Source organism: Triturus cristatus, chromosome 9 (assembly GCF_964204655.1).
Source record: "Triturus cristatus chromosome 9, aTriCri1.1, whole genome shotgun sequence".
Taxonomy (NCBI): domain Eukaryota; kingdom Metazoa; phylum Chordata; class Amphibia; order Caudata; family Salamandridae; genus Triturus; species Triturus cristatus.
In genome coordinates, this window is record NC_140592.1 from 7,087,726 (window position 1) to 7,099,846 (window position 12,121).

The 12,121-nt window shown below is 48.5% G+C and overlaps 1 protein-coding gene across 1 annotated transcript in view; it reads right to left on the bottom strand.

The window, feature by feature from the left end:
- STAB1 (stabilin 1) overlaps positions 1 to 12,121 on the bottom strand; it is a 1,212,756-nt gene that overhangs the window by 577,942 nt on the left and 622,693 nt on the right. The window contains exon 36 of the mRNA XM_085624210.1: positions 1,196 to 1,324. Within this exon, the coding sequence (XP_085480336.1) occupies positions 1,196 to 1,324 (129 nt within the window). The remainder of the gene's footprint in view (positions 1 to 1,195; positions 1,325 to 12,121) is intronic.

The window sequence follows — 12,121 nt, forward strand, 5'->3', positions numbered from 1 at the left end:
CCAGACCTCCCAGTGGATTCAGGAATTGTTTTTGGAAGGCAACGGTGGTAATTGTCTTTGATAGAAACATTTTCTTGGAAATGTACCATCTGTATCAAGTAGCATCTTAATATGAGAGGCATTGGTTGAAAATATTTAATTTAAAATTTGACTTAGCATTCCTGACCAATCTTTTGGGCGTCGAAGAATGATTATTTGAACTCCAGCCCAGAATCCTTGAGTCAGGGTGTTGGCCAAAGATCTGAGGACAGTAGTCTTCATGGCACATCAAAAAGTGGTTTCCCATAAAAACTCTTTCGACCAAATATACTTTGACATCCCCTTTTCCAATGCGTTCTCTATATACACTTCAAGTGAGTTCATTTGAAGGTATTTTATTACTTCACTGGGTCCCACATGAACCCGAGTGCTATTGACTCTTCTAAGTGCCTAATGACCCTCTGTTGTCTAAAAAACCCAGGGGGCTCCCTAGGTTGCTCAATAAACCCAAAGGTCCCCAAATATCTCTTGGAAGCTCTGCAGATATCGGGGTACACCATTAACTTTTCAGCATCCGATAAGGCCCTCAGGGTTTGAATAAACCTCTGAGTGCTCTATAAGCTCGGTAGTCCCCAATAATTCTAGCCGCTGCAGGGAGGAGCGGTGGGGCTGTGGGGGCAGGCGAGGGGGGATTTCCAGAGACGACCACAAGGGGAAATTAATTATTTATTTAATTTTCCCTCGTGGTCCTCTCTTGAAATCTCCCACAGCTCTTACCTGCAGCCTCTGCGGCTGAATACTCCGCTGGCCTATTGAGGCTTCACAGGAATCCCATTTTTATTGCAACAAAGACTTAAAACCTTCACTATTTGTCTTAAAGCATCAGTTTTTGGTCAAGCATTTACAGTCATTCTTGATGGGCAACTCTGAAAGGAGCACTCCAACAACATAATTAAAGACACTGAGGGCAAAGCACAGAGGATGCCACAGGCTCACAGCAGTCGGCCATTGTGAATGAGATCTGCCGTACAACGCTGGAGTGGCAGCGACAGACAGGGGTCTACCCAGGACCTGTTGGCGAGAGAGTACTAGTGCCTGCCACAGAGACCCCAAGAAACAGGCACGTTGAGAATGTATGTGAATAAAACCCCAAGATTCCCAGGAGACCCAGGAGGTTACACCCACGGTGAGCCCACAGGAGGCACCAGGGTCTTACCTTTACTGTGGTGGGCATGTTGACATCACAGCGGTTTCGCTGGATCCGCAGAACCTGAGAAACCCCTATTATCATCCCGTTGTTCGTCTCCAAAACAGAACCATCCAATGAAATATCGTTGATGTACGTCTACAAGGAGAACAAGAAGCAGCTCTTACCATCATTGGCCAGGTCTGAAGCATCTACGGTCAGGTTCATGACTCCAAAATAAATCATATAAGTTACTTACTACTTACCTTGGGTAACGATCTGTCTGGTGTGTGCTCTATTTAGCCGCAGAGTCCTCACCTTCTGAACATTCTCAAGTGCCGGACTGGACCTGGAAACTCTTGCACCATCTCGTGTATGTTATTAGATGGTGCTATCAGCCTTCATCATGACTCAGTTCTGCCCAGATATACCTACACACGGCCAATCACAAGCATCGCTGAGCTGTGAGGACCCCAACCCAGTAGCCTTATCAGATCCAAAGTCCACTCATCAGAAAGCGAAACTGGGAAAGCCTTGAGGAATCTGCAGGTAGATCTTCATCAGAAAGAGCCCTACTGAAGTTAGGTGAATAATTCTTCTGAAAAATCACTTCTACCTGCAGATTCCTCACCCATTGCACCAGTAGCACAACAAGGCCCCTCAAAGAAGGTAGGTCTGACCATTGGACGTACACCAGGAAGTCCTGCAGGACTGAATGCACAAAATGACCCTGCCTATGAACTTAGAAGCGATACAATAGTGCCAGTTGAATGTAAGCACAGAGGCCCATACGGTGGCTTGGCAGATGTCTAAAACAGGAACATCCAGAGTTAAGGCTTTAGCTGCAACCCTGCTCTGGAGTTATGGACGGGGAGGTCCTAGAAAGGATCCTTTTTGCCCAAGACACAGCAACTTTTTATGCAGATAGCAATGCATCTAGATATGATTGGTTTCTGGACCACTTTTTCTTTCTTCACATTGGCAAAGCTAGCATACAGATGACCATCAATGTGGTACCTCGTAGACCTATCAAGACAGAAACTAAGGGAAAGCTTTACGTCCAACCAGTGTGACCACTCCAACTGCAAACATGGATTTAGAGGAGGGAAGAACATAATGTGTGTCCTCATGTAAAGTAACTGGTGCTATATAAAGCGCTCTGATACCTGATTGGATTTGGGTCAAGTTCGCGCTATATAAAACTCTGCTAAAAAAACAAAACAAAAAACAAAGAAGCGTTATGTTTTGCTCCAAATGGAAAGGTGGCGCAACTTCCAGAACAAAGGATGTTAGTGCACTAAAACACAGTTTATCAGGAAGGAAGGCAGTTGTGAAGGATGGAACGACAAGGTGTGAAACTCACTCAGGTAATGCACAAAGGTGATCGCAGTCAGAAACACAATCCTCAAGGTAAGATACTGAAAAGTGCAGCTATGGAGCGCCACAAAAGTTCCACACACCAGGAGGGTCAAGAGCAGACTGAGGTGTCAGGAGCGCATTATCAAGGGAACAGAGAGAAACATATATGAAAGCCCTTTCAGGAAACACACCACAACAGGTAATGTGAAAAATTATGGCTGACCAGGCAAATGAGGAGAGGTTGAAAGAGGCGATAAGTAATTTCTAACGGTGTCCTGCCGGGACAAAGACAACACAAACAGAAGAACATCAGACAATTCCCCCTGTAAAGCGTGGACATGCTTCTCTTCCCAACAGGTGAGCAATCAAGCCTGAGTACATGGGCTTGGTGGAAGGACGGCGGTGGCCAGTATAAAATCTACCACTTCCAATAGTAGGTCAAAACCTCTCGGCTGATTCTGCTCAAGCTCTGAGTATGAAGGAGTAGCTTGTGTAAATTTGGATTGAACACTTTCCCCCTGAATACAAATTCTAATTGGAGGACAAACGGTCAGAGATAGAAGCTTGGATAACAGACCAGAATGACCTATGCTCAGTCCCCTCTGATTGTCCTCAGAACACGTGGGATTAGTATCGGAGGTATAAATGTGTAAAGAAGACCGAAGTCCCAATCAAAGGCGAATCCTTCCCTATAGACCCATGAGATGGAAACTCTAGAGCGCAAAATGTTGAACACTAAAATAACGCCATGTCAATGTGGTGTTCTCAACACTGCGGTACCATGCGATAGTCTCACGATAATGCGTCAAATGACGCGGTAAAATTAACGCGACGCCCAAAAAATGCGAAACACGAACGCGAAAAAAGCCGCGAAGTCCCAAACCGCGATACAAAATACAGCAATAACCAGCGACAGCCCTGGAATTCCCATGCGTCATGTGGTAAAATGCATCAGAAAAGCAGAGAAAAAAAATGTGAGATGACAATGTACGAGTACAACCTCACATCCGTGATGTAGTACAAATGTCCACTGTCCAGCATCAAAAAGGCATCACCACACAAACAGCCACAATGTACATTGTCATTCAGTCCATATGTAAACTTCGCCAATGCGTAAACATACATGGAACACACTGTGAAACTGCATCTCCCCTTTACGTTGCAGAGGGACAATCAACACCTCCTGCAGAGCAGACCCTACATCACGTCAGTGATGATGGAGGCAACCCCGAGGATATTGACCTAGACGAACTCCAATGGTTCACGGACAACCTCCAAACCCCACCTCCAGTAGCAGGGCAGCCCAGCACCATCAAGGTGAGCCCACCCCCTGCAAAGACCACACAGCAGGAAGCACCCACCACCACATCTGGCTCCCAGCACCTCACCTGAGAAGACATGTCCTTCCAAAGCCGTGTGTTAGACCGCCAGAAGGAGCTGGCTGAACAGGTGCGGTGGGGTTCGGCCTCATGGCAGCCAAACTAGATGCCATGCGTGGGTCTCTAAGTCCCATCAGGGACCACTTACACACACTAACAGACACCCACAGTCCACCCTATGCCCTCACAAAATCCATGGGTGGCGTAGCTGGAGTCATGACTCGGAGACAACAACAACTGTCCAGTCAGAGTGGCTACAGCGAGGCCATCCGTGATTTTGGAAACATAAGGAGGTTCATGGAGAACATGGAGCGGATGCGGGCGCAAAGAATGGCTACCACGGCTGCACACGAGAAAGCTGTGGATGGGATCTTCCATGCCCTGCAGATCCTCATCATGGGAATGATGCCACAAGACAGTGCGCAGATGAATGCTGCTGCTACTTCCACATCCACATCTCCGGCCCCTGATGTGTCAGTGTCACACACTGCTGCAGACCAAACACCACCACCCACATGTGGCACATGAAACGTCAGAGGACGAAGATGTGGATGAATCTGCCTTAGTGGTAAGAAGGAAGCAGTAGTACTCATTTCTGCTATTTGGCTTGTTTCTGTTTGGTTCTGCCCTCTGCATCATGCCCTGGCAGTACACCTTCCACCGTCCCCCGATACACTCTGCGACACTAACCTTGGACCTCGACATGGACTGCCCTATTTTGTTTGCTCAACAATGACACAGCAATCAGCCTGCGGACTGGACATTCTCCTGTGTAACTTGTCAATCCCCAAGGACTCTGGCTGACCCTCCACGGGGCAACATCGTAAAGTGTTGTCTGCATGACCCAGTACTAAGACTGCTTCAACACTCCACTGAACGTGAACAATACATACTAATACACACAGATGTGTCATGTCTATGATTATTCAAGTATGAAAGCCTGGACGAATGTAGGGGCAGTGATTCCCCCTTAAGTCCATGTTGCTCATGTTGTGGGACCCGAGTCACAGGGTGCATCCGTGGATCAGGGTGGTACATATCTGACCCCAAAAGAAGGCCTGTTGGCAACTGTAGGTCACAAATGACAGCCCATGTGTAATCATTTGGTACACATGTGAAGCACTGATGAGTGGGATTCCGTACTATCTGTGACACACAGAAAGGGCATTTCGAAAATGTGACACCCCAAACAGCCTCTCTGTACAGAGGTGACACAACCACCATCTATTTGCAAAGTATGAGACTGTTAGCACAACATGTTGCACTTACACTTGTCAGAGGTGCCTGTACAGAGGAGTGACATGCACACAGGGAATGTGTGTTGGAATGAATTTATTTGCACATGCTGTGCCGGTGGGCATCTTGGACTGTCCCATGATTGCTAAGGACTGTGACAATGTGACGTGCTCATGTGAAGAAATTGTCAATGACAGTGTTCCTACGGGCTATTCCTGCTGCAACCAAAGTGGGGTGTGGTCAACCTGCCTCATCTCCCTCATCATCGTCCGGCGCATCTGGCACTTGTATCCATGGGGCTTTGCTGCGTATACATATGTTGTGCAACACACAACATGCAACGATCATCTTGCACACAATGTCTGGGCTGTACAAGAGCCTTCCACCTGTGATGTCCAGGCACCTGCAACGTGACTTCAACACGCCAAATGTGCGTTCCACGATGCCCCTGGTGCGTTTGTGGGCCGCACTGTACTGCCTCTGGGTCTGTGTGTTCGGGCTTGGAGTGGTGTCATCATCCAAGGGCAGAGTGCATATCCTTGATCACCTGTGACATTGCAGAGAGAAATCAGTCAATAGTTGGTTCTGCATGATGTGTTGGCAGGCTCACTGGTTCATTGGTGTGTGATATGTGTGACTTAGTGATTCCTGTTTGCCATGTACTGCTTGTAGCAAATGAGCTGCATCAATGTGTATTACGTAGCCTCACTGCTGCTCCTCCCTCCCCCCGAGGCGGCTATGTGTGTGTAGGCCTATGGTTAAGGATAGTGCGGACACAGATGTAGAGTTCATGGCTGGCTGAACTCGCGATGCGGTTGGGACTAGACCTTTGGCTTATGCTGCGGTAATAGCGACACACACAGCATTTGGCATGTATGATCACTGACCCCTAGAGGGCTTGCGCTCCCTCATTCACAACTTCGTCCGAGCCCGCACTCCGGGGGCATGCTGCATTGCAACATTGGCCATTGCGGGATGGGTGGCACCGACACTACAACAGAGACACACTCATTAGTTACTTCCTTGGCAAGGTCAAAACATAACTACGCCCAGAGTCCAGGGTTGATGAACCACACCCCTACACTGGACTGTCGTATGCCAGTCCACTCCACTTACGCTTACAGGGGGGTACGACGCAGCTACATGTGCCAGGTCTACCCCACTGCCTGAGGTGACATGGTTGCGTCTGCTGTACACAGCACAAAACTCAATCAGAAAGGGTTCATGAGTTGTGGTGCACTGAGTTAGTGGCACCTGAAGAGCTGAGCAGGGTATCACGCTGATGATGGCACCCACGACAGGTGTGAGCAACTCTGATAGTCTGGCTGTAAGACTCTTTCGACTCTGGCAGTGGTTGGCTTGAGGTGGTCCTGGCGGTGGTGGCGTGTGCATCCTGCGATGATGCGTCGTTCGGGCCGGTCAGGACTCAATTTGATGTGTGAACCCTGGTGGACCGCAGATGAGGCCGGAGGCAGCGGTCGGCGCAGGGCCATAGACACATGGCGTTGATGACCCCCAGGCCATCGACCCAGAGGCCATCCAACATTCAACCAGACAGGGTCCATGACTTGAGCTGCAAAGAGTTAGTGGCCCCGAATGCACTGCGGCCAGCACAGGCCCACCGCCACGGGACGGTGACTTCCAGCGAACTGAGGTAGGGCCACAAGAGCTGAGTGGGTCCTCGTCGATGTCCAAGGTGAATGTCGCGGAGTGTTCTGGGGGACAGTGGAAGGTGTTCTTCCAGGGCATGATGCAGAGGGCAGAACACAGCAGAAACAGGCAATTGGAGGAGATGAATGCTACAGACTTGTTCTTAACACAAAGTCAGTATCAGCTACATGATGATGAAGACAACCCCAGGCCATATACTCAGATGCCACCAAAGTTCAAACAGCAAGGGTCCCGGACTTGAGCGGCACAGAGTTAGTGGCACCAGAACTGGAATGGGATGCAGTCTGCGATGAGGCATGTGCACTGATATAAACTCTGCCATAAATTAATCAAGGCTCTGATCCAAATGTTTTACCTACTTGACCACACCGTAGGCAGGTCAGCAAGGGCCAACCGCTGTCCAGCCAGCTCCTCCTGGAAATCTCACACACAACGTTGGAATAGCATGTGGCGACGATTTGTGGTTGACGGAGGTAGAGGCACCAGAGCGGGGCGTGTGTGCAGCCTGCGACGATGCCGTGTCCTGCCTGCTCCGGACTGGGTTGGATTAGTGTGAGGCCTGCTGGACCGCAGTGCAGACCGAAGGCAGCGGTCAGCAGGGGCCAACAACCACGTGTCGTTGGCTTGTGATGCACAGAGTTAGTGGCACCAGAGCAGTTGTTTGTAGTGTTCGATCACCTCCGTAACGAAGATCCTTTTTTCTCCGTACTGAACCGCATCTTCCTCTTACTCCTCTCCTTGCGTACAATGATATGTACTCTGCCATGAAGAAATCAAGACTCAGTTCCAAATGTGTGACCTGCTTGACCGCAGTGTAGGCCTGTGGGGTACGTCAACGAGAAAGGAGTGCTGGGGGCCTGTGTCGCAGAGGCCGTGATGGTCTGAGCAGGCTGCTAAGGTCACGGGCCTCAGGCTTGGAGCTTGCACAGGCACGTGGTGAGCCCTCTTTGACACATGCCGGTGTCGGCAGGTGAGCGGTGTGGCCTGGTTGCGCAGGGGTGACCAAGACGGGTCTGGAGACCTTTGGCTTGGGGTGCAGCAGGCGCACATGATCGCAGGCACCGCCGCTCAAGGCGTCGGCCTCGTGGTGGGCTGTGAGGCGCTGCCCTGGCAGACACATTGGCCATTGTGGAAGAGAACCACGCCCAGAGCCAAGGGCTTTTTATCCACACCCCTACACTGGCCTGGCCTACGCGGGGGACGTAACAAGCTAGATTTCTGGGATCTTCCCCATTGCCTGAGGTAACATGGTTGCGTCAACTGTTCACTACACTACAGACACCAGCAGTATATGTCGACATGGGCATGTCTGTGGTCTGCATACTGCAGTCTGGCCAGCACATCCATGCCACACTTGGCATTGTGTACATTCTCATTTGTGTGTCATTTGCCTCCTTCGTACATGCCTGGCTCCCAACTCTCCACACATTCTGCCATTGTGTGGCTGAGGTGCATGCCGTTGATGGCTTGTGTACATCGCTAGCCCAGGTTACCACAGTAAGTTGTGCTGTCGTGTCTGGTAGGTGTCTATACACAAAAAGGAATTGGGGAAGCTCCCCGTACCTAAAGGGTTTGTGAGGTTTCTCAATCAGAGTATCTCCTCCCTGGGCAGAATATAACTCACAACAAATACCCCAATGGACCAACTTTTGGTCAGTGGTGCCGATTATCTGACTTTACAAAAGAACAAGGGGGGGGGAGAAAAAACGGGAAGAGAAAGGGGAGCCTCTCTAGTGAAAGGTTGTACCTAACTCAACCATGAATGTGGGGGAGGAAAAGACTCTTTATTTTAATTACCCTTACACACCCTAGTGGTGTCATGCTTCATCATCGGGTCACCCCGACTCCTAAACGTCGGGGTGGGCTCGACCACAGTGTTGGGAGCTCTTTGGATGAATGAAGATCAGGGGGATTAAAGATTAAAAAACATCAGGCAGACCCCTGGTTTTCCTTTATTCTTGGGTCTGTCTCGGTTATTAAAAAATCTTAAAAACGGGTCCTGTTGGAGTATTATGGTCCTAAGACCCTAGTGCCGACATGTTTCAGTCCTGGGTGGCCATGTAGATCCTGGACTTTCTTCAGGGCAATTGGAAACCCCCTCTGGGAAAAGTAAGATGGGGAAGTCCCTATCCTCTCAATGTGGATAGGGCAGAGTAGCTACTCCTCGTGTGTGTAAACAGATAACTAATCTGTTATGTTTAATCCTCCATCTGTGAAGAAAACAAAGGACAACGACAGACAACACACAACATTAAAATAACATCAATTCAGTATTGCTGTTGTGCTTACAACCATTCAGGTGTATGGTGGAGACCAGACTCATACGCATGCCATAATCATGTGCATGATAGTGTCATCAGTCTCATCCCCTCTTGTGCCACTCATCTCTTCCTCTCTAACATACTGATTCTATGTGACAGGAATTCGCGAAGTGGCGAATATATTCGCATGCTAACGCTAGCTGCGTGTTAGTCTTTATAGAGTGCCTGCACCAAGTGCCAGTCTCTAAGAACAGTTCGCAACATATTTCCTCTAAACAAAGTGAAAAGGTGCTATGTCATACACACATCTCTGCTATAAGTTCTTCCACATCCATTCAGTATCTTACCCTTTCTTTGGAGGCTGAGGGTATCACACAGGACCGGTAAGATAGTGTGGGTGGTCCTGAGAAAATCATTGTGTTCAATTCTGAGTCAAAAATGTGAGGAATGAAGAGGGGAAGAAACTGACATCTCAAGGCTTGAAAACTAACAATGGACGAAATTGCCTCTAGCTTACATTTTAAAACACGAACCATGTCTATGCGCGCTGATCGGTACTTACTTCAATTAAAGATCTCACCCCGCTTCTCACACCTATTAGGGACCGGTCCTCGACTTGTGCAACGAGCCTACAGAGACCGTTGTTTGTATTTCATATGGGAGCGGGGGAAGAAATTTAGGAGACCTGCAAACAAGCCCCCAACTAGGCGATCGGAAGTGACGGAATCGTCACGTCTTGTATGGCGTTGGGGAGCATGGAACCTGTAGTTTATAGGAGACTTGTAGTTCTGGGTCCAGATCGGACAAAAATGTAAATAGAGAGATGCGATTGAACATCGCTATTACTTAATGAATATCAGAGAATTGCAAACACGCCCCCACCCTGGCGATTGAAAGTGACAGTAAAGTCATGTCGCGTATGGTGTAGGGGAGCATGGAACGTGTAGTTCTTTGGAAATTTGTAGTTCTGAGTTCAGATCGACCCGAAATGAAAATGAGGATGTACGTTAAAACATCGCACTTACTATATGAGACAGTGCACAAAGGGGATATTATGAATAGATGTTTAAGGACCAGAATGTTAACACGCGACACACGGCAGGTCTAGGTCGGATACTGGGGACATGTAGTCCGGATCAGGATATCCTCTTACATACATTTTCGGGCAACATTAAAGAGTAAATAAACATTGCACAGATAAGGCCTTACATGTAGGGCTGTAGTGGATGTTCGAGGGAATTTTGTGTGGGCTGTTGATCCCATGTGGGGTTTTAACCATGAGATCAGAAGTGCCACAGAGGGCACAGAAACTCGGTAGAGGTGTGGGAGTATGTACATATGATCCACCACTATTTCAAGGGGTGCATTAAGGACCAACATACTTCTAAAATCTATTGTCCTTGTGAGTGGGTCAGTGTGCTCGTAAGGACGAGGATACAGTAGTGATGAGACTATAAGGACCTCGTCTCCCGATTTTTTAGATTGGAAAAGGAATCAAACATCGCTCATTTGTTGAGTTGACTCCAAGGAATGCAATCATTAAGGCCGCTCTCATGGGTTTTTAACCGGTACACCCAGCGTTGCTCTCTGCCCAGGAGTCTTTTTTGCAGGTTACAAGTGCCTTTAACTTTTTCAATCACTGTCCAGCTTATATCTGTGTCTTTATGTTGTTTCTCCTTATAGTGTGCTGTTAGTTTCGTTGCTGTTATGGCATGTCTGATTGTGCTCCTATGTTCGCTAATACGAATTTTAACCTTTCGGCTTGTCATGGCCACATAGGACAAGTCGCACGGGCATGTAATAAGGTAAACCACTGAATCTGAATTGCAGTTCGTGTGGGATCTTTGTTCCCAAGGTGTATGCAGGCCTAGATCAAGGCTCTTGGTGTGTTCAGTAAACTGGCAAACTACACATGACCCACATGGAAAATGGCCCGTGACTGAGGGGTTGTTCCACAAAGTCGGCTGGGTGTCACTTCTTGGTTTGTATGTGTCTGTATGGACTAGAGCGTCCTTTAGGCTTTTGTTTCTTCTGAATGAGAACGTTGGTTTGTCATAAGTGAGTTCATTAGGCCACTTCTTGTTAATTATTTTCTTTATATCATTTGAGCATGAGTTGAATGTTGTAACACAAATCATTTGTTTTGGTTGTGTCCTCTCATGGGTTTCAAGCCGTTGATGGCTTGTGTACAAGGCTCGCCCAGGTTACCACAGTAAGTTGTGCTGTCGTGTCTGGTAGGTGTGCATGTTGTTTGGCATGTTGTATGTGAGTTTGTAACGTGTGCATTCCCAGAGTAGTGAGTTGCATGATTGTGGAGTTGAGGTGTGTGGTGTGTTCATTTGGTACTTACCAAGAAGCAATGCATTTGCATAGATGCCAGTCTCGAAGCGCAGGTTGATGATGGACTGTTGGTAGATGTAGGAATCAGGCACACTGCCTGGGTAGTTGGCGATGACAATGGTGAAGAGTTCCCTGTGGTCCACTATTGCCTGCACATTGATGGAATGCGTGTGCTTTCTGTTGCGGTAATTGTGTGCAGTGTCGGCAGGGGGCACAAGTAGGACATGTGTGCACTCAATTGCCCCCAAAACGTGCGCGAAGCCTGCTATGGCATAGAAGTCTTGTTTGGTCTCCAACTGTTCCTGCGCAGTGTGGGCGAAGTAAAGGTACTGGGGTACCAAGCTGATGATGGCATCCAAGACAGGTGTGAAGAACATGGATAGGGCTGTCTGTGAGACTCCTCTGACTCTGGCCGTTGTTGGTTGTGTGAGAAGTTGGCCTGGTATATGCTGTCCACTAGTTATAGTGGGCACCTTGCACCAGTCCAAACATTCCCTTTTTGATGATAGGTTAAAGACAACCTTTATTGAAAGCTATCGTCGAGAAGCTGATGCACTTGCAAATGTGCACGGTGTCCAGGGGCTCTGGTTCCATGGTACCCATGAGGGCTGCGGGTCTCAGCTTTGCTGGGGACTCGGTTCGGCCTCGGGGAAGTCTGGAAATCCACCTCTGGTGTTGCAAAGTCTTCGGCGTCCGGCGGGAGCTTCGGA